Source organism: Tachyglossus aculeatus, chromosome 14 (assembly GCF_015852505.1).
Source record: "Tachyglossus aculeatus isolate mTacAcu1 chromosome 14, mTacAcu1.pri, whole genome shotgun sequence".
NCBI classification, from domain to species: domain Eukaryota; kingdom Metazoa; phylum Chordata; class Mammalia; order Monotremata; family Tachyglossidae; genus Tachyglossus; species Tachyglossus aculeatus.
Genome location: NC_052079.1, coordinates 19,701,113 through 19,724,309, shown reverse-complemented (window position 1 = coordinate 19,724,309; position 23,197 = coordinate 19,701,113). Strand labels below are relative to the sequence as shown.

At 40.8% G+C, this 23,197-nt stretch overlaps 1 protein-coding gene and 1 non-coding gene across 4 annotated transcripts in view; one reads left to right on the top strand and one right to left on the bottom strand.

The window, feature by feature from the left end:
• Positions 1-23,197, top strand: part of PTPRR (protein tyrosine phosphatase receptor type R) — a 247,635-nt gene that overhangs the window by 180,860 nt on the left and 43,578 nt on the right. For all 3 annotated transcript variants that reach the window (XM_038756286.1, XM_038756285.1, XM_038756287.1), the window contains 2 exons: positions 8,983-9,169; positions 14,358-14,442. In XM_038756286.1, coding sequence (XP_038612214.1) covers positions 8,983-9,169; positions 14,358-14,442 — 272 coding nt within the window. The remainder of the gene's footprint in view (positions 1-8,982; positions 9,170-14,357; positions 14,443-23,197) is intronic.
• On the bottom strand, positions 9,407-9,544 carry LOC119937296. The gene has a single exon (XR_005453973.1). It is a non-coding gene; the product is annotated as a small nucleolar RNA SNORA7 (small nucleolar RNA).

Here is a 23,197-nt window from a genome sequence, read left to right as displayed (position 1 = left end):
TTTACCAGCAAACCCAGCAGAGCTTTTTATAGATTTAATGCTACTCCCTAATCTATGTATAACTAAAATCCTGGCTGGATTTGTTATCAGTGATGATGGAAATCTGCTCTTTAACTATTGTCTCTTCCACCCTACCAATCTTCTCCATCCATTCTTTCAACACATGTGTTCAGGAATCCAGTGCAAATACCAATAAATCCATGCTGCTTCAGAGGTGCAATATGGCCTAGTGAATAGAGCAAATCTTGACTCTCAAACTTGTCTGTTGAGTGACCCTGGGCAAGTCACTTCACTTCCTCTGTACCTCAGTCACCTCATCTGTCTCATTAATCATCTCATTAAGCGCTTAGTACAGTGCTCTGCGCACAGGAAGCGCTCAATAAATGCGATTGATGATGATGATGATGATCTGTCAGATGGGGATTAAGACTGTAAGCCCCTTGTGGGTCAGGGACTGTGTCCAATCCAATTTGCTTGTATCTATCCCAGCACTTAGTACAGCGCCTGGCACATAGTAAGCGCTTAATAAACACCACCATTACTGTTATTACCACTCTCCTCAGAAGGATGGAAAAACCTGGCAATAGGAAGGTGTATACCTGGTAATATTAATAATAGTATTTCTTAAAGTATTTGTGATATACTTTTCCCCTACCTATAATTTATTTTAGGAATAAAATAGGAAGGTGCATACTAGGTAATATTAATAAAGGTATTTCTTAAAATGCTTATGATATACTTTTCCCATCTCTATAATTTATTGTAACGTTGGTCTCCCCCATAGGCTGTAAACTTCTTGAAGACAGGGATCCCATCTACCAATTTAATTGCATCGTACTTTCCGAAGCACTTAGTACCTGCTCTGTACTAAGAGCTCTGCTCTGTAAGCGTTCAATAAATTCCATTAATTTATGGATTGCCAAGGGCTGGGAAATCTATTAAATAATCAGACTGGACACAGTCCATGCCCCTCACTGGCTCACAACCCAAGTGGGAGGGAGAAGAGGCCTCATTTTACATAAGAGGAAACTGAGGCACAGAGAAGTTAAACTACTTGCCCAAAGTCATCCAGCAGTTGGGCGAAACAGCTGGGAATAGAACTCAGGTTTTCTGAGTCACAATCCAGGGCTCTTTCCACCAGCTCTCTTCCTCCCTTCAAGGCCCTACTGAGAGCTCACCTCCTCCAGGAGGCCTTCCCAGACTGAGTCTTCCCCTCCTCTTCCTCCCCATCCCCCCCGCCTTACCTCCTCCCCTCCCCACAGCACCTGTATATATGTTTGTATGTATTTATTACTCTATTTTATTTGTACATATTTATTCTGTTCATTTTATTTTGTTAATGTTTTGTTTTGTTCTCTGTCTCCCCCTTCTAGACTGTGAGCCAACTCTTGGGTAGGGACTGTCTCTATGTGTTGCCAACTTGTTCTTCCCAAGCGCTTAGTACAGTGCTCTGCACATGGTAAGCGCTCAATAAATACGATTGCATGAATGAAAGACCACACTGCTCCTCCCCACATCACATAGCCTGAATTATCCTGATTGAGGTACTTTACACCAAGTATCCCTATTCGAAATACAAAACACGTGGGTTCCGGAGCCTACCTCCCCAGCACTTAGAACAGTGCTTTGCACATAGTAAGTGCTTAATAAGTGCCATTATTATTATTATTATTACAATAAGTTCTAGATGTAACTGAAGATGTATCTGATTATGCATTTGCTCTGTACGAAAACCTTTATCAGATTCACCCAGAGTACCTGTAAATTCCCCACGGACTTACTTCCTCACTATTACTCGGGGAATCCAGCCCAGAAACCATCCAGTCACCCCAGCCTAGCACAGGATTAGGCAAGAATGAGGTAGAACAGGCCTCACATTCCAGCCAGAAATCACAGCCTGAGCCACAATCCTTAATGGTGGCCAGCAAATCCTAGAAAGATTTGTTAATCTTTGTTTAGATTTGTTACCAGCAAATTTGTTAAGATTTGTTACCAGCAAATCCCCGGTACGTGGGATTTGTTAAGCGCTTACCGTGTGCCAGCCACTGTACTAAGTGCTGGAGATAATACAAGCAAATCAGGTTGGACACAGTCCCTTGGGGCTCATAGCCTCAATCCCCATTTTTACAGATGAGATAACTGAGGCACAGAGAAGTGAAGTGACTGCCCCGAGGTCACCCAGCAGACAAGTGGCAGAGCGAGGATTGGAACCCACGGCCTTCTGACGCCAAGGCCCATGTTCTATCATTCATTCATTCAATCGTATTTATTGAGCACTTACTGTGTACAGAGCACTGTACTAAGCGCTTGGGAAGTACAAGTTGGCAACATATAGAGACGGTCCCTACCGAACAACGGGTATGTAAGTGCCCTTCTGGCTGTGAGCCCAAGTGGGATAGGGACTCTGTCTGATCTCCTTATATTGTCTCTAACCCAGTACTTGGCACATAATAATAATAATTAGGGGTATTTGTTAAGCGCTTACCATGTGCCAAGCACTGCTGGGGTAGGTGAAGATAATAAGGTCCCACATGGGGCTAACAGTCTAAGTAGGAGGGAGAACAGGTATAGAATCCCCTTTTATCCGATGAGGAAACTGAGGCACAGAAAAGTGAAATGACTTGCCCAAGGTCACACATGAGACAAATGGCAGAGCTGGGATTAGAACCCAGTCCCATGTTCTTTCCACTAGGCCACCCAGCACATAGTCAGCACTTAACAAATACCCTTATTTTTGTCAATGATTCACCATCATCATCATCATCAATCGTATTTATTGAGCGCTTACTATGTGCAGAGCACTGTACTAAGCGCTTGGGAAGTACAAATTGGCAACATATAGAGACAGTCCCTACCCAACAGTGGGCTCACCATCATCATCATCAGTCGTATTTATTGAGCGCTTACTGTGTGCAGAGCACTGTACTAAGCGCTTGGGAAGTACAAGTTGGCAACATATAGAGACAGTCCCTACCCAACAGTGGGCTCACAGTCTAAAAGACTTATTTCCAAAAATCGTATTTCCACAAGGTACAATACTTAATGTTTGAGAACCTTACAAAAGTAAATGATGTTATCCCAACCCAGTCTACAGTCTATCCCAGTCCATAAGTCAGGGAGATTTCCAGTCTATTTTGGGGAAAAAAGCAGATATATGTATAGCAGTGTCTTGTCTCCATTCTTTGACCATCTATATATCTACTATATAGATGTAGTCAAAGAATGGGAGAAAAGATAACAGTGATCCCGTAATGAAAGTACACAGATAAATATATTTACTGTTGTGGCTAATGAAATGACTACTCCAAGAAGGTGGGGATTAATCAGGGAAGGCTTTCGAGAGGCAGTGACTTTTAAAAAATGGTTTGAAGGAGATGATTTGGCAGTGGGGGAAGAAGTGTTTCAAGAAAGGCAGATGGTCAAGGGCACAGGACAGTAGATGGTTTCTTGAGATGGGTGAAGAGCAGGTGAAGAGAAGGCTAGGAAAGAGAGAGTTTACTGGTAAAGACACCTGAAACAGATCAGAAGTTTATGATTTAAAGGACAAGCAACGGAGTGGCATGGAGTGGCAGAGAAGCAGCGTGGCTCAGTGGAAAGAGCCTGGGCTTCGGAGTCAGAGGTCATGTGTTCAAATCCCAGCTCCGCCAATGTCAGCTGTGTGACTTTGGGCCAGTCACTTAACTTCTCTGTGCCTCAGTTACCTCGTCTGTAAAATGGCGATGAAGACTGTGAGCCCTACATGGGACAACCTGATCACCTTGTAACCTCCCCAGTGCTTAGAACAGTGCTTTGCACACAGTAAGCGCTTAATAAATGCCACCATTATTATGGTTGGAATCCACATTATGACTTTTGGGGGCTTTGAAGCTGTAAAGTGAATTATTGTTTCAAGGAGGAGTTTACGTGCTGGAAGAATCTGACCGATGACATACTCTAAACGTTAGTTTTAAGGGCTCCTATTCCCTAATCAGACATCTGTGGAAGCTATAGAGCATGTCGGCTGTTGGTCCTGGATATTTAACTCCACTTTTGCCCTCCCTTCCAATCACATCCTTAAAAGTCCAGGTAAATAGTTAAAAAAAGTAGGACTACTCAGTCACAACAGCTTCAGTGAGGGAAGAGCAAGGTAAAAAGTGCCAGTAGGTTCGGGGAGAGAGTAATGGACTGAAGAATCGAGAAGGGATGGGGAAATCACAAGAGGATTTTCAAATAATAATTGGCACATTTGTTGTTTACCGAGTGAAAGTCCTGTATTAAATACTGGTGAGATACAAGATAATCAGATCAGACACAGTCCCTGTCCTAGATGGGAATTCATCCATCAATCAATCAATCATCTTTACTGAGCATTTACTGTGTGCAGAGGATGGAACTAAATGCTTGGGAGCGTACAATATGACAGCGTTGGCACATGTTACCTGCCCACAAGGAGCTTGCATTCTAATGGGAGAGACAGACATTAATAGCATTTATTCCCCATTTAACAGTTGAGGAAGCTGAAGCACAGAGAGGTTGGATGACTTGCCCAAAGTCACACAGCAGATATCAGGATTAGAACCCAAGTCCCCTGACCCCCAGACCTGTGGTATTTCCACTTGGCCAACCCAACTCCTCTGATTATAGGCTAATTATGATTATACTGACAGAATCTTAGTCCAATAGCATGAACCACACCTCTGCAATACCAAAAATTGTTGCCAATTCTTTGTTCAAAGAGCTGAAAATATGCTGTTTTGTTTAACCTCTCAGTTGTGATGCATTTCTGTCATCCCTGGAGGACTCTTTATTTTCCAATTTCCCCAGCAACAGCTGTTGCTAGGCTTCAAACTTCCTTAATGCAGACCCTCCTAGCAACGAGCCAAAAGGGAATCCCGGCTCATCGGGAATGAAGAGACGTGAGGTATCCCTATTCTAAAAAGGCAAATGCCATCTCGTGGAATTGGGTTACTGAAGCAGTGTACTGACTAACGATAAAGAGGTAGAAAGGCGAATCCACAATACCAGGACATTTTTTTTGCCCGGGGGAGGAAAGTGTCAGAGTGTGTCTCTAGTGAGGTATTAGGCCCTAACCTTCCGCCCACAGTCACTATCTCAGAGTTTGAATAGCTCTATTCTGGTCACCCAACATCAAGTGGCAAGGAAAGATCACAGATCAATCAATCGAAGGAGTTTATTGAGCACTTACTTTAATAATTATTATTGTGTGGTGTCATTTCTGATTCATATCGACTCCAGAATGTCCTATCCTCTACCATAATCTGCAACCTTTCTAACACTCCTTCCGTTACCACTGTTATGGTCTCTATCCATCTAGCTGCCTCTTCCATGGTTTCCCTGGACTATTCCCAGCATTAGTGTCTTCTCCAGAGAATTAGTCCTCCTGATTATGTGTCCAAAATATGCTAATCTAAATCAAGTCATTTGGCCTTCCAAAGACCACTTTGGTTTAATTTGCCCTAAAATCCATTTGTTTGTCTTTCGGGCAGTCCATGGTATTCGCAAAAGATTCCTATAATAATAATAATTGTGGGATTTCTTAAGAGCTTACTACGTGCCAACCACTGTACAAAACTCTGGGGTAGATACAAGGCAGTTGGGTTGAACACAATCCCTGCCCCACATAGGCAGTCTTAATTTAATCCCCATTTTAAGATGAAGTAACTGAGGTACATGTGCAGAGCACTGTACTAAGCGCTTAGGAAAGTACAATACAGAGTTAGTAGACACATTCCCTGCCCCTAATGAGTTTACAGAACCAAATCAGTCCTTAGCCCTGAATAATAGTAATTGTGGTATTTATTAAGCGCTTACTCTGTGCCAACCATTATACCAAATTTTCCAAGTCCGTGACAGGGCTCCATAGTATTTCACCTCCAGGCAGGGAAGTTCTCTGTGTACAAGGTTATTTGGTTTTGTGGAAATGCTATCTTTTTAAGGTCAAGAACATGGGTGCCTTTAACTGGATAAGTGAATTTAGTGGCATTATTTGCAGTGCCTGAGGTGAAGTGCTTTGAAATTGCTTGGAGTTTAGGGGAAATGGGATTGCAATTGAAAAGAGACATGTCAAGATAAGGGGGTTATCAAGGAGCAAGTCCTGCATATAGATCATGAAAATGCTTGTCCTACACCATCAGTTTAATAGATTCTTGGAAATCTCTGTACCATGATAAAGTTAATTGATTTGGGGAAATCTCTAAATCATAACAGACTTAATAATCAGTGATGGTGAAAAGTGGATGCAAGAGAGCAAGAATGGCATATTGTCGGTGAACTTCTGATTTGTGTGATAATCCAGTTATAGTTGCTTCCTATTTGTAATTCTTAACGTTAGTGTGTTTGCACTGGATTTACTTTATGTCTTTGAGGCCTACTTTCAGACTCCTCAAAGGTAATTGGCAATTGATAATAATAATGGTATTTATTAAACATTTATTATTCATTCATTCATTCAATCGTATTTATGGAGCATATTTATTATGTGTCCGGCTCTGGAGTAGATACAGATAGAGACTCAGTTTTTGTTCCACATGGGGCTCAAAAACTAAGGGGTAGGGTGAACATGAATTGAATCCCCATTTTACAGATTGGAAAATTGAGGCACACAAAAATTAAGTGACACAAGATCACACAGCAGACAAGTATCAGAGCAGGATTAGAAACTTCTTCCTCTAGACTGTAAGCTCAATATGGGCAGGGAGTGTGTCTGCTAATTCTGTTGTACTGTACTCTCCCAAGCATTTAGTACAGAGCACTGTACTAAGCACTCAATAAATACTATTGATTGATTGATTTGACACCCAGGCCCATGCTCTTTCCACTAGACCACACCACTTCTCAATTGATTTAGTCAATCAATCGTATTTATTGAGCGCGTACTTTGTGCAGAGCACTGTACTAAGTGCTTGGGAAGTACAAGTTGGCAACATATAGAGACAGTCCCTACCCAACAGTGGGCTCACAGTCTAAAAGGGGGAGACAGAGAACAAAACCAAACATACTAACAAAATACAATAAATAGAATAGATATGTACAAGTAAAATAAATAAATAAATAGAGTAATAAATAAATAAATAGAGTAATAATAAATAGAGTAATAATAAATAAATAGAGTAATTTAAGGATGTTTGGGACTGCTGTTGGTCCTTACACCAAAGTATTTTAGCTGGACACCTTTCTTCAGCCATAAATACAAAATATTCGTGACATTCTGGTCGCTGTACTTCCCAAGCGCTTAGTACAGTGCTCTGCACACAGTAAGTGCTCAATAAATACGATTGAGTGAATATCCCTGTCAAGCTCCCTCACTGCCCTAAGGGTTTGTGGAAATGGGAGCAGCTCAAGACAGGCTGGGTAAGTTTTCACAATGCCAGACTTTAATGTGGATGTTGAGGCTTCAAAGGAATCCTTCTGAAAAATGTGCTGCTTGGTTCCAAGACACTGCTGACAGCTAGACTGAATCCCTAAGCATGAGCATATTTCAGGGAGAATCTCTTAATAATAATATTTGTTAAGCGCTTACTGCTACCAGTGATAATAGTAATGACCTTGTCCCCTCCTACCTCACCTCACTTCTCTCCTTCTACACCCAAGCCTGCTTGCTTTGCTCCTCTAGTGCTAACCTTCTCACTGTTTCTCGATCTCACCGCCAACATCCTGCCTCTGGCCCGAAACACATTCCCTCTTCTAATCCGACAGACAACCACTCTCCCTGGCTTCAGAGCCTTACTGAAGACACATCTTCTCCAAGAGGCCTTCCCAGACTAAACCCCACTTTTCCTCATCTCCAGTTCCCTTCCACATTGCCCTGATTTGCTCCCTTTGCTCGTCCAGCGTGGCTCAGTGGAAAGAGCCCGGGCTTTGGAGTCAGAGGTCATGGGTTCCAATCCCCGCTCTGCCAATTGTCAGCTGTGTGACTTTGGGCAAGTCACTTAACTTCTCTGGGCCTCAGTTCCGTCATCTGTAAAATGGGGATTAAGACTGTGAGCCCCCCGTGGGACAACCTGATCACCTTTAACCTCCCCAGCGCTTAGAACAGTGCTTTGCACATAGTAAGTACTTAATAAATGCCATTATTATTATTATTATTCCCCACTCCCCAGCCTCAAAGCACTTATGTACATATCTTCCTTCCTCTCCCCCTCGTCCCCCCTCCATCCCCCCATCATACCTCCTTCTCTTCCCCACAGCACCTGTATATATGTATATATGTTTGTACATATTTATTACGTTATTTATTTATTTATTTATTTTACTTGTACATATCTATTCTATTTTATTTTGTTAGTATGTTTGGTTTTGTTCTCTGTCTCCCCCTTTTAGACTGTGAGCCCACTGTTGGGTAGGGACTGTCTCTATATGTTGCCAACTTGTACTTCCCAAGGGCTTAGTACAGTGCTCTGCACACAGTAAGTGCTCAATAAATACAATTGATTAATTGATTAATTGATATCTGTAACTTTGTACTGATGTCTGTCTCCCCCACTCTAGACTGTGAGCTCGTTGTGGGCAGGGAATGTCACTGTTAATAGCTGTAGTGTACTTTCCCAAGTGCTTAGTACAGTGCTCTGCACACAGTAAGCACTCAATAAGTACGATTGAATGAGTGAATGAATAATGTTTACTAAGTGTCAAACACTGTTCTAAGTGCCAGAGTAGATGCAAACTAATGCATTACTTTTCCACTTTTCTTTCTCCATCTGTATTTCTTTCTATCCCATTCTAAGGGTTCTATAATTTGTTGTCACGCTCCAAGATGTTTCCAACACATAAATGAGTTGTTTCTCTGAAGGAGTAATGCTTGTTACACTCTAATAGGAAACACGTGAACCGTGGCCTGATACTTTTTGCTCTGAATGCGCTCTATCTCTCTCTCTTTTCCTCTCATTCTCACTTTCTTTCATCTCCTTCATCTGTAAGAATTCAGGAGGCTACATAGATTCCTTCAGAAAGACAGCAACTAACGAAACCTCTTGTTAATCACAGGCGTGGGTCCAACGTATCTCTCACTCTGGACATGAGCGGTTTGGGAAGTGTCGATCCTTTTGCGGCTGTGCCTGTCCCACGGGAGAAAGTTTCCTTGGAATACCTGCAGACCGCGAGTCGTGTTCTCACCAAATCCCAGCTGCAGGACACAGTGGCCACTTCTCACGTACTCCAGACCGAATTCATGGTGAGTCCGTCCTTTTCTTGTTTTATGCTAAGTCGTCTCCAATCCATAGCGACACCGCGGATACATCTCTCCCAGAATGCCCCACCTCCATCTGTGGTCGTTCTGGTAGCGTCTCCATAGAGTTTTCTTGGTAAAAACCAGGAATTGGTTTACCATTGCCTCCTTCTGTGCAGTAAACCCAAGTCTCCGCCCTCGACTTTCTCCGATGCTGCTGCTGCCCAGCACAGGTGAGTTTTGACTTGTAGCAGATTGCCTTCCACTCACTAGCCACTGTCCAAGCTAGGAATGGAACAGGTAGGCCTCTGCTTGACTCTCCCTCTCATCGTCGAGACTGTTAGAGTACTGGAAACTCTCCAGGTGCGATCCTGAATGGGGGAGTCCATCCTACCTCAGCTTAAAAGGATTTTCAAGTTTGTTGTTTGGTAGGACTGTGGACTATGTGAAAAATAAGTCACCCTCCAGGGGCATAATGATTCTCTTAAATACTTACTGGGGCCAAGTACTGTATTAAACAATCAGGTCCCATGGGGGGCTCACACTCTAAGAAGGAGGGAGAGCAGCTGTTGGAATCCCGTTTTACACATGAGAGAACTGAGGCACAGAGAAGTTAACTGACTTTTCCAAAGACACCTAGAATACAAGTGGCAGAGCCAGAATTAGATCATCATCAATCGTATTTATTGAGCGCTTACTATGTGCAGAGCACTGTACTAAGCGCTTGGGAAGTACAAATTGGCAACATATACAGTCCCTACCCAACAGTGGGCTCACAGTCTAAATTAGATCCCAGGTCCTCTGACTCACAGTCCTGAGCTCTTTCGACTAAGTCACGTAAATAGACATAAAGTCACAATACATGTTTACGTGTGTTTCAATGCATGGAGGGAAAGCAAAGACTTTACAGGCCACCTGTTATACTCCATGTTGTTCTCCTCTAGACTGTAAGTTCATTATGAGCAGGGAATTTGTCTACCAACTCTGTTATATTGCACTCTCCCAAGCGCTTAGTACAGTGCTCTGCCCTCAGTAAGCGCTTAATAAATATAATAGATTGATACTGTCCCAAGATGTTAGTACAGTATTTTGCACATAGTAAGCACTCAATAAATATGATAAATTGATTTAGCATCAAGTAATTCAAGTTGGGACCCCTCAAGAAGATGCAGAGATTTCAGGTGTGTTGTTAATACCGAATAACACTTACTATTTTTGTTTATGGTTTTTAGACAGGTTTATCTTTTCTGGCAAAGTTAAAAATATCGAAGAGGGCTAAATCTGTGTCAGTGGTAAAAATATATTGCACCTTTTGTACAACTCACTCTCGAGTCTGGATCGATGACCCAGATTTTTGCTGCTAAACTTGCAGGCTGAAAATAGGGACAATTTGGGTTATTTTTATTCGGCATTTCATTTATCCCCCAGACAATGAAGCTGGAAAGGCCAAGTGATTCCTGTGGGGTCTCCAAGGGCTGTTGTTGTGAGATTTCCACAGAGGGAAGCTTAAATCAAAATCAAAATAATGCTGCCTATTGATAAAGTATCTCAATGTTAAAGCATTTTTCAGATGTTTAATCACTGGTTACTTGAATTTAATTGATAGTGTTCTACATTCTTCTATTGCTGAAACATAGTCCATAAGAGTCCCATGAGGACTTTAAGACTTCTTCCTGGCTTTTTCAAGTCCATGTGCAAATTTCACTACAAATGTTTCTGAAATAGAACAAAATTATTGAAAACACCCAAGATTTTCCAAATTGAACTTTTTCAGACCTCATAAATGAGGACACACACCTTTGGAGACAAAATTAGACATAAAACTCAGGTAATTACCTAAGTCTCAGGCAAAAAAGGCTCTGTAAATGGCAGTAGCTGCCTTAATTACCTGGAGAGACTGTTGCTGTTGATTGAATTCTCTGGAGAATTACTCCATTATCACAGTCACTTTTCCAGAGAGCTTGTTCTACGTGCCGGTCATTTTAGTTGTGCCTAGTAGTGGTTGGCTTGAAATGATCCTCCATTAACAGGATGGAATTCAGTGGGATCAAGTGCCCAGAAGAGCTCTTAGGGATGAAAAACAAATGCAAATTCCGACTGAGTGAATTCTGGCTAAATATAAATGTGGCTGAAAAAGTGCAAGGGTAAATAGCTAACCAGAAGCTGCATAGAAGCCTGAAATTCAGTTCCAGAAAAGTCATTAAGGTGTTTGGATCCACCAACAGGATGACACCATGAAATATTGGGGAAGAATTCTATTCACTGTGTTCCACATTAGCCAGAGCCTTTTTGGAGAAATGTATCCAGTTTGAGACACTTGAGAGGCTCCAGGGAAGAGCAGCATAGCAAAGCAGAGCTAGAAAATGTTTCTGAAGAGGAAAAGTTAAATAAGCATCGGAATTGCTTAAGCCTTGAGAAGAAAAGGCTGAAGAGAGATTCCTGTGGTCTTTAGGTTTCTGAAGGGCTCTTATGAAAAGGATGCTGATCATTTGTCTCCATGTCCACTGAGAAAAAAAATTCGTTTGTCTTAAAGTAGGAGAGATTACCATTGGTCATAGAAATCATTTCCAGACTCTTGGGGTGATAAACCATGAAATGAGCTTCATGAGGAGCAGTGTGGTCCAGTGGAAAGAGCACAGGACCTGGGTTCTGATCCTGCCCTGTCACTTGCCTGCTGTCTGATCTTGGGCAAGTCACTTCACTTCTCTGTTGCTCCATTTCTTCATCTGTGAAGTGGGGATTCAGTGCCTGTTCTCCCTCCTACTAGATTATGAGCCTCATTAACTTGTATCTGCCCCACCACTTAAAACAGTGCTTGATACATAGTAAGTGCCTAACAAATACCACAATAATTAATAATAATTATGAAAAATTGAGCAGCTCCTTGCCCTGGCGGTCCTTAAAAAAATAATAGGAAACCATCTTCCCAGGTGAATTAGTAATTTATCTTCAGAGAAATAATAAATTGGGCCAGATAACAGATTATTTCCCAAATTTCCTCCCAGCTCCACAATTTCACAATTCAACCTAAAACGACAGTAATAGTAATCATAGCATTGGTTAAGTGCATATTCTGTGTCAAATCCTTTGCTAAGCACTGAGGCAGATACAACACAATGAGATCAGATATAATCCCTGGTGCACACAGTGTTCACAGTCTAAGGGGGAGGGAGTACAGGTATTTAATCCCCATTTTATTAAAGTCTGTCTCACCCTCTAGACTGTTAAGATCATTATGGAATGGGAATGTCACTGTTCATTTTTGTATTGTACTTTCCCAAGCACTTAGTAAAGTGCTCTGCACACAGTAAGTACTCAATAAATACGATCGTTGATTAACTGACTGATGGAGGAAGGTGAGCCACAGAGAAGTTCACTGCTTTGCCCATACTTACAAGGGAGACAGGTGGCAAAGCCAGGCTTAAAAACCAGGTCTCCCAACTCCCAACTTTGTGTTCTTCCCATTACACCATGCTGCTTCATTCTGCTATGGCAACTGCTATATCAGCAGGAAAGTGGAGGCCAAAAGGAGATTATGGGAATTTGAGAATTCCTGCCCGATCAGAATGGTTTCTCAACTCTTTTACATTATACTCTTCCAAATGTTTAGTGCAGTACTCTGCACACATTAAGTCCTCAATAAGTACAATTGATCGAATGCTCAATAAATGTAACGGACTAAGTGCTCAGCAAATGCAATTGATTGATTGATTGATGGGTTAACTAACCAGAACCTGGGCAAGTATCACTGAGGCATAAGTGGGTTTGTAGGTGTCGGCATCAGTGGGACATTGGGAGATTTTGTTTTGAAGCATTCCCCAAAACTCCCAGCTTCAATTAGACAGTGACTTTGAAACTCAATCACTAGGCTTGTCCTGAGAGTATTAGAATATGCAATAGGAAATCATCCCCGTGAAATGGCAACCTGTGGAAAGTTCCCCCTTTTATAACTGGTTCAGAGTTTTCAACACTTTAAAGATGGCACCAATTGGCACTTTAACTTGGCATCCTTTCCTTCCAGGACTTTTGGGAAAAGGCCTTGTCCCAGTTGCTTACAAAGGCATGATTTTCCTATCAATCGATCAATCAATTGTATTTATTGAGCACTCACTGTGTGCAGAGCACTGTACTAAGCATTTAAGATAGTACAATATAACAGAGCTGGTAGGCATGTTCCCTTGCCCTAGCTTACAGTCTAGGGAAGGAGACAGACATTAATACAAAAAAACTGCATTATGGACAAAGACATAAGTGCTACAGGGCTGAAAGTGGGACAAATTATGGGAGAAAATCCAAGTACAGCCCTTTCATTCATCAACCAGGATTTCTCTGCTGCTTAGACTCCTTGGTAAATCCCCCAGGTGGGCACAAGATAAGTTAAACTAGCCAGGGTCAAGGTCTCTTTGTTTCCCTTTGGTTCCTAAAGTGGTTTTATATTTGAGAAAACAAATGTTTGTTACCTATTGAAATATATTTTCCTGTCACCTTAATATTTTACATAGGGTCCCCCGACTTTGGAGGGACTACTCCTGTACAACACTGATTTAAATGCAAATAATTTATCTCATAAAGCATTCCGTGGTTGCACGGGTGTATTCATAAATCTGCTTCTATAGAGGGACATTGCTATAGTACAGGTCTGTCTTGGGCCCTGAATTTCCCCCAGGGACATCTCCTGATTCCAAGCAGGAGCTGTCTTTCCTTAGAAGTAAGGAAATCTGGACTTGTGTGACATTAAAAATACATCTTGTCGTCATTATGAAAAAGAAAGAAAGTTGGGGCTTATAGTCAGATTTTTATATACATGACTTGAAGACACGTGAGTTTCCAATGAAAATCTGTAGGTTCTCAGGAATAGGAGTTAATTTCATGGAATATATCCTGGATATCCTGGGTGTTTCCTCACCATTATCACTAACGTCAACTCCTGGCAAGCTACATATTTTAACTATCACATTAATTGGTGAAAATAGCCTCTATTCATAATGGAACAAAAGTAATCTTGGAAGTTGGAAGTGACAACAGGCAACTCAAGTGTTTATGAAGGGAAGGATGTTGACATCACAGAGGTGGGAATCTAAGTTTCTTGGAATGACTTTGATGTCCAGGTTAGTTGTGTAGCAGATGGCCTTCTGAGAAGGTTTCCTGGAGGGTGTCACTAGATACACCAATTCAACATAATTTATTTCTTTAGGAAATACCAATGAACTTTGTGGATCCCAAAGAAATTGACATCCCACGTCATGGAACTAAAAATCGCTACAAAACCATATTGCCAAGTAAGTTTTTTTAACTGGTTGTTTTCGATTGTCACATTTTACAATAGATTTTCCTAGGCTGAGTGAAGGAGAAAAACGCTACTCAGGGCCTTAAGATATCCTAAAGTCCCTTAAGCTTTTTAATGCACAACCCTCATTGGAAAGTGGAATATTTCAACATTTTCGGTCAGATACACCATGAATTCTGTATATCAAAGTGTGTAGTGTGTGGCGGTAGTAATCAGTGCAGTTTTTAAAGGCCTAAAAGTAAAATCCCAATGCACATAAGAAGCAGTACTGCTGGGGAAGGATAGGGATAGTACAGAGGCTTTAGAGGTTGTGACCCAGGACTTCAGGCTTAAGGGAAGCCCCACAAAAATAAATCCATAATTGTATACATAAAAACACATATGCATATATATAAAATGTATGGTCTATAGTTTGAGGTATATATAAAACAGCTGTTTTAAGATAAAAAATGAGCTCTTTTGAATTAAAACTCTTCTCTATATGATTTGAGACTGAGTCATAACCACCACAGAATGGCTCTGGATTCATTGAAAGACAAACAGTATGTAGCAGTCGCCGTCTATGCCAGAATCATTATTACTTTATTCTAAATTCTGAGAAAGACATGTAGAGATCCCACAAAATCTAGTATCCCCAGTCCCACATGGGAGTTAATCTGGCCATGTTCAGAGGAAATTTCTAAGAAATGTTTTTAGTCTTGCAGATTAGCTAATTCCCTTAACTGATTTAGCATTGTTGGAAGTAACTACTGTTGTAGAATAGTAGGGTTACATGGATGGATTCAACAAAGCTATAGAAAATATCCAAGCCTCATTCTATCCTCTGGTTTCAACTTCTTCCTCCACTGGAGATTTCCCTTTACTATCTAGCAGGAAAAATATTTAAAGTTTCATCTTCTCTTTCTTCTACTGTTTATCCCCTCGTGGTGGAGGTCTAGAACAGTTTAACAGACCAAGGGCAGGAAACAGGAGAAAAAACAGATAGGGAACCCAGAGGTGCAGATAATAATAATAATAATAATAATAATAATAATAATAATAATAATAATAATAATAATAATAATAATGTTAAGCACTTACTATTTGTCAAGCACTGTTTTAAGTGCTAATGTGGATACCAGTTAATCAGGTCAGACACAGTCCCCCTCCCACATGAGGCTAACAATCTAAGTAGGAAGCCCCATTTTACAGATGAGGAAACTGAGGCACAGAAACATTGTGACTTGCCCAAGATTGCATAGCAGGCAACCGACAGAGGCAGGATTAGAACCCAGGTCCCCAGGCTCCCAGGCCCATGGGTAACACCAGCCCGTAGATAATTGAATCTTGTTAGTACTGGGGGTTTTTTATATTGCTTAAGTGCTTACTATGTGCCAAGCACTGTACTAAGTGCCGAAGAAGATACAAAGTTTATCAGGTTGCACACAGTCTCTGTCCCACATGGGGCTTACTTATAGAATCAATCCCCATTTTACAGAAGAAGTGAAGTGACTTACCCAAGGTCACACAGCAGACACGCTTTCTGATGTTATTCTGTAAATAATTAAACCAAGCAGCCCACATTCGCTAATTCCACAGCGAACTGGTTCACTGATGTTTCAGTAAATATTTTCAAGCCAGTTTAAACTGTTTATAAATCAGGGGCTGTAGTTCAGAAGGAGACACAGCGGTGGTAAAAAGGTGAGAAGAAGAAATTGGGGACAGACATCATTCACTCATTCATTCAATTGTATTTATTGAGCGCTTCTGTGTGCAGAGCACTGTACTAAGCGCTTGGGAAGTACAAGTTGGCAACATATAGAGACGGTCCCTACCCAACAATGGGCTCACAGTCTAGAAGGGGGAGACAGAGAACAAAACAAATTAACAAAATAAAATAAATAGAATAAATATGTACAATAAAATAAATAAATAAATAAATAGAGTAATAAATACATACAAACATATATATAATAAAATATATATACATTATATATAATATATGCAATTAATATAATAATATAATATAATATAATATAATATAATATAATATAATTTATTATGATATATTATAATATATTATAATATAATAATTATTATAATGTATGATAAATGATGTGTTATTATATATATATAATATGATTTATTATGATATATTATAATATATTATAATATAATAATTATTATAATGTATGATATATGATGTGTTATTATATAATATATATATATATACAGGTGCTGTGGGGAGGGGAAGGAGGTAAGGCGGGGGGGATGGGGAGGGAGAGGAGGGGGAGAGGGCTTATTACATAGTACTAAGCCCATCTGATTAACTTCCTTTAACTGACATGAAAGTGCATTACCTCTTACAGACCCTGATGTATCATATAGTAAGTTACTGTTCCAACTATATGATCCTTTGCCCTTATGAATAAGAGAGTCAACAGGTCTCCCCAAGTACCTTACCCATTCCCAGGAATCACGCATGCATTTCCTCACCAGGAAAATCTGCCAATCCAATATTCTGTTTCTAACTCAGTTGTGATAAATATATATTACAGTACTCAGAAATACAGAGACACACACCCCTTGTCAGACGTAGGTTCACAAACATATATTCACCCAGACAGACTGACCCCTACATATTTATACAGAATGATATGTAAGCTCATTGTGGGCAGGGAATTTGTATGTTTATTGCTATAGTCCTTTCTCAAGCACTTAGTACAGTGCTTTGCACACAGTAAGCACTCAATAAATACAACTGAATGAACAAATGAATGTTTTCACCCTCAGAGAAAATTACAGTAGCAGTGGTCACCAGGGAGGGCATAGACAGCGTGTCATCTAATCATCAGTCGTATTTATTGAGAGCTTACTGTGTGCAGAGCACTGTACTAAGCGCTTGGGAAGTACAAGTTGGCAACATATCTAATGGCTAGAGCACGAGTCTGGGAGTTAGAAGGTTCTGAGTTCTATTCCCGGCTTTGCCATTTGTCTGCTTTCTGACCTTGGGCAAGCCACTTCACCTCTCTGGGCCTCAGTTACCGCATCTGTAAAATGGGAATTAAGACCGGGAGCCCCATGTGAGGCAGAGACCGTGACCTAACTGATTACATGTTTTGTTTTGTTGTCTGTCTCCCCCTTCTAGACTGTGAGTCCGTTGTTGGGTAGGGACTGTCTCTAGATGTTGCCAACTTGTACTTCCCAAGCGCTTAGTACAGTGCTCTGCACACAGTAAGCGCTCAACAAATACAATTGAATGAATGAATGAGTGAATGAATGAATTATCTTATATCTACCCATGCTCTTAGAACAGTGCTTGGCACATAGTAAGCACTTAACAAATACCATCATTATTATTTTTGCTATGGGCTCATAGGAAACCCCAGGACGGAGCCTATAGAAGCAGGCACAGGAAATCAGCCAGTCGCAGTAGTGGCAGATGGAGAAAAGAAGTCAGCAAAATTGCGGCCTCTGCCCTGCTCCAGATTGGCTCATTTCCCTCCCAGATCCTAGGGAAATCCATGCTAAGATTTCTGGGCAGTGAGCAGGAAAGATGGAAGTAATAATAACAATAGTAATAATAATAATAGTAATTACGACACTTGTTAAGCGCTTACTTGTGCCAGGCACTGCTCTGGGGTGGCTGCAAGCAAATCCGATTGGACGCAGTCCCTGTCCCAGAAGGGGCTCACAGTCTCATCCCCATTTTACAGATGAGATAAGAGAAGCAGTGTGGCTCAGTGGAAAGACTTTGGAGTCAGAGGTCATGGGTTCAAATCCTGTCTCCGCCACTTGTTAGCTGTGTGACTTTGGGCAAGTCACTTCACTTCTCTGTTCCTCAGTTACCTCATCTGTAAAATGAGAATTAAGACTGTGAGCCCCTCCGTGGGACAACCTGATCACCTTGTAAGCTCCCCAGCACTTAGAACAGTGCTTTGCACATAGTGAGTGCTTAATAAATGCCATCATTATTATTATTATTATTATTACTACTGAGGCCCAGAGACATGAACTGACTTACCATTTAAAGGGGAGGGAGAGCAGATATTTAATCCCCATTTTGCAGATGAGAAAAGTGAGGGCCTTGTCCAAGGTCATGACAGGCAAGTGACAGAGTTGGAATTAGAACCCAGGTCCTTCTGACACCCAGGCCCGTGCTTTCTTCAGAAGGCCATGAATTCCTCCTTTAATTAATCAAGAAATTAATCAATAATATTTATTGAGCACCTACTGTGTGAAGAGCACTGGGAGACTACAACACTTACTAACTAGTAGTCAATTTACCTGTTCTCAGGGTGTGTAATCTGCCAACTCACAATTGCTTGCACTGTGACCTTGGGCAAGTCACTTCACTTCTCTGTGACTCAGTTTCCACAACTGTAAAATGGGGATTCAGTAACTTTTCTCCCTCCTACTTGGACTGTGAGCCCCATAATGAATAGGGATTGTGTCCAATAATTAAATTGTATCTCCCCCAGTGCTTAGAACTGCGTTTGACACATAGTAAATTCTTCTCAAATACCATAAAAAAGGCAACAATTTGTCCCTTGTCCTGGGAGGTTTAGTTATTCACCTGCCTGAGAACAAGGACTTGACCAGATGATCTTTTGAAGTCCTACTGGAGTTTTTATTTCCACGATCCTCTTGCTGCCCACGCTGGAGATGTTACTGCTAGAGACCAAATTTTCTGGAAGTGCATAAATCCTGGATTAAATACTTTGTCATGTCTTCATATCCCACTAATAACAATTTTGCCTCTCTGTGGTTTCATATTACATACTTCTCGTAAAAATAACAATGCGGAATAAAGGACATGTGGCATTTAGCTATGCAGAGTAAATTTATCGCTGTTTCTCATTCCTTCTGTTATGACCAACTGCTCACCATGGCAAAATAACACATTGAGAGTGACGATCTTAAAAATCAGCCAAAAAAGGCCTTGTTGGGCTTTCGAAAAAAGTCCACACGCTTGTCAAGACTCTGGACATTAGAAAGAAAGCCATTTATGAGCAAACCTCCCTAATGAATATAGCTTATCAGAATTCCTACTAAGCTGTAGTAAAATGATGACATTCCCCAGGGAGGAGGGATTCTTCCTAATATTGGCATCTGACTGCCAGAAGTTGGAGGAAAGGCAACTGAGTATCCTAACTGTGGTACTTCTTAGAGTCATATTATGTGCCGAGCACTGTACTAGAAAACGCTGATTAGGATTGAGTAGGCTTTAATTCCCATTTTACAGATGAGGAAACTGAGACATTGAGAAGTGAAAAGACTTGCCCAAAGTCATTCATTCATTCATTCAATCGTATTTATTGAGCGCTTACTGTGTGCAGAGCACTGTACTAAGCTCTTGGGAAGTACAAGTTGGCAACATATAGAGTTGGTCCCTACCCAACAGCAGGCTCACAGTCTAGAAGGGGGAAACAGACAACAAAACAAATTAACAAAATAAAATAAATAGAATAAATATGTACAATAAAATAAATAAATAAATAAATAGAGTAATAAATACGTACAAACATATATATATAATAAAATAAATATATATACATTATATATGATATATAATTAATATAATTAATATAATACAATATATTATGATATATTATGATATATTATAATGTAATAATTATTATAATGTATGATATAATATATAATATATTATTATATAATATATATATACAGGTATATATAAAATAAATAAATAGAGTAATAAATGCGTACAAACATATATACATATATACAGAGTCACCCAGGAGAAAGGTGGCAGAGCCAGGATTAGAACTCAGGTCCTCTAACATCCAGGCCCCTGCTCTTCCCAGTAGACCACACTGCTTCCCTATCCTGTTGAAAATGAAGATGTTGAGCGATAGATTAAAATTAAATGTTCGTGGAATGATTTAGCCGCCAGCCCTGGGAGTCAGCGTCTGCCTGAGGAGTTTCCCTTTGGTGAAGCTGGGCCTGCTTCATTAGCTTTCCACCACTGAAATAATAAGAATAATAATAATGGCGTTTGTTAAGCGCTTACTATGTGCAAGGCACTGTTCTAAGCGCCGGGGAGGATACAAGTGACCAGGTTGTGCCACATGGGGTTCACAGTCTTAATCCCCATTTTCCAGATGAGGTAACTGAGGCAGAGAGAAGTTAAGTGACTTGCCCAAAGTCACCCAGCTGACAAGCGGCAGAGCCGGGATTAGAGCCCATGACCTCCGACTCCCAAGCCCGGGCTCTTTCTACTGTGCCTACATAGTCAGATCTTGGTATATGAGCTAAAGTCTTGGTTGAAACCTATTTTCGAGCTGCTTTAAACAGGAGTTGAAAGTGAACAAAAGGAGTGTGTCTTCAAAATGGCTCCTTCCGTAGGCTCCCAAAGCGAAAGAAAACGTCCTGGGGATCCAAATCCATCCTAATCCCCTCAGACTGTCTCCACTCCACCCCCCGATGCTGACAGATGGATTTGGAAATTATTTGAATGATTGAAAAGTGTAGCCTTCCAGTTTCCTGCTCAGATGCTATCAGGTTCCTGCTTAGCGTCCCAGGTCAATTTTTCCATTCCCAGAACCGGGTGGAGTCCCTCGAACCAGGGCACCTGTGGTGACAACGGGCGTGAAAAATGATGAATTATTTGTTGACAACATCTGTGGTGTCAATACTCACCCTTGGCCCTGTATATATGTATATATGTTTGTACATATTTATTACTCTATTTATTTATTTTACTTGCACATATCTATTCTATTTATTTTATTTTGTTAGTATGTTTGGTTTTGTTCTCTGTCTCCCCCCTTTAGACTGTGAGCCCACTGTTGGGTAGGGACCGTACTTGTACTTCCCAAGCGCTTAGTACAGTGCTCTGCACACAGTAAGCGCTCAATAAATATGATTGATTGATTGATTGATTGAGAGATTACTAATTTTATGAACTGCACCTTAAGTCAAAACCGTTCTACTGGTGGAAAAACTGCCGGAGAAGACACATACATCTGTATGTGTTTATGTTTATTTATTTGTATATGTAAGTGTGGCTTAGTGGAAAGAGCTCTGGTTTGGGAGTCAGAGGTCGGGTTCTTAGGTTAGAAGGTCTTTGAAGATGGAAAGGATGATGGGCTGTTAGATATCAATTTGAGGGGCGTTCCCGGCAAGAGAAGAACATCAGAAAGGGGTTACGGGGGAGAGATGAAAGCGAGGTACAGGGAATAGGCTGGTATTACAATAATAATAATAATAATGGTATTTGTTAAGCGCTTACTATGTGCAAAGAACTGTTCTAAGCGCTGGGGAGGTTACAAGGTGATCAGGTTGTCCCACGGGGGGCTCACAGTTTTTAATCCCCATTTTCCAGATAAGGTAACTGAGGCACAGAGAAGTTAAGTGCCTTGCCACAGAGCAGAGAGTTGGCAGAGCCAGGATTTGAACCCATGCCCTCTGACTCCAAAGCCTGTGCTCTTTCCACTGAGCCACGCTGCTTCTTTAAGAAGAGCAAAGTGTTTGGACTGGGCTGTGGAGTGGAGAGGAGGGAGGATAGGAAGGGGAGAAAGAGCTAACGGAGTGTCCGAATGAAAAATGATTGAGTTTCCTGCTTTAAGGGGTTTGATTTGGGGATGAGGAGAAATTTCTTAGTTCTGGCACTTAGCTAGAGCCTAATGAACATCTATTAATAATAATGATTGCTAGTAAGATTTTTGAATAAAAAGCCATTCCTTGCATTTGGATTTATACCCTTTATTCACCCCACGTCATTTATGCGCATATCCTTAATTCATTTATTCATATTAATGTCTGTCTCTAGACATTCATATTAATGTCTCTAGACTGTCAGCTCACTTTGGGCCAAGAAAGTGTCTTCCAGCTTTATTATATTGTACTCTCCCAAGTGCTTAGTACAGTGCTCTGCATATAGTAAATGCTCAATAAATATGATTGATTGATTCATTCATTCATTAACCCAGTAGGGGCCATGACACAGTCTACAAAAGGATTTCAACAGAAATTATTTCCCTAGCAAATTTTGTACTCTTCTTGTAAATATCACAAAACACTTGGAACCTGATTGAAATGCAGAAGCTTAAATTAGCTTGCTCCTGAAGGCAAATTAGTAGGGTAAAGGCCATACTGCCTCAGTCTCGTCATAGGCACATTGTGAAAGCTAAAGGAAACGGGTTTTTTTTTTTCAAGGCTGGAAGTTGGTGGAAACTGCTACTAATCAGTGGCAAGCTAAAAGAAATGAGAAGCTTCCTGTCCTTATATGCCGAAGAAAGGAAAAATTCTCCTAATGAAGGAGGCAGGAATAGGACTAGTTAGGGACCATTTTGTGTGTTTGTTTGTGTGGTGTTTGTCTGATTTCATCAATCCTGATGTGTCTGTCTCCAGTCCTTTCACCCCACTTACACTCTCAGATTGTGAGCCCCCCAAAGGACAGGGATTATGTTTAATATTCCACTTTTGAATTTTCTCCCATCACTTAGTACAGTGCTCTGCACACAGTAAGCATTTAATAAATGCTACTTTACTACTACTATTACTACTGCCATCCTCACAAATGCTCATTTTTTGTCCTTTACATCTTTTAACCTGGGGAAAATCCCAAATTATCTATCATGGATGTTTTCTGCTAGTTACTTTTGTGGCCCAAAGAAGCCATGAATGACTACTCTGTGTTAAATGGCAATGTGGTTGTATTATACTCCTTCAAAATGGACTTTTTCAAATGCAGTGCTATCATGCTCCTGTGCCTAATTGAATGGCTGTAGGAATAATTGAGT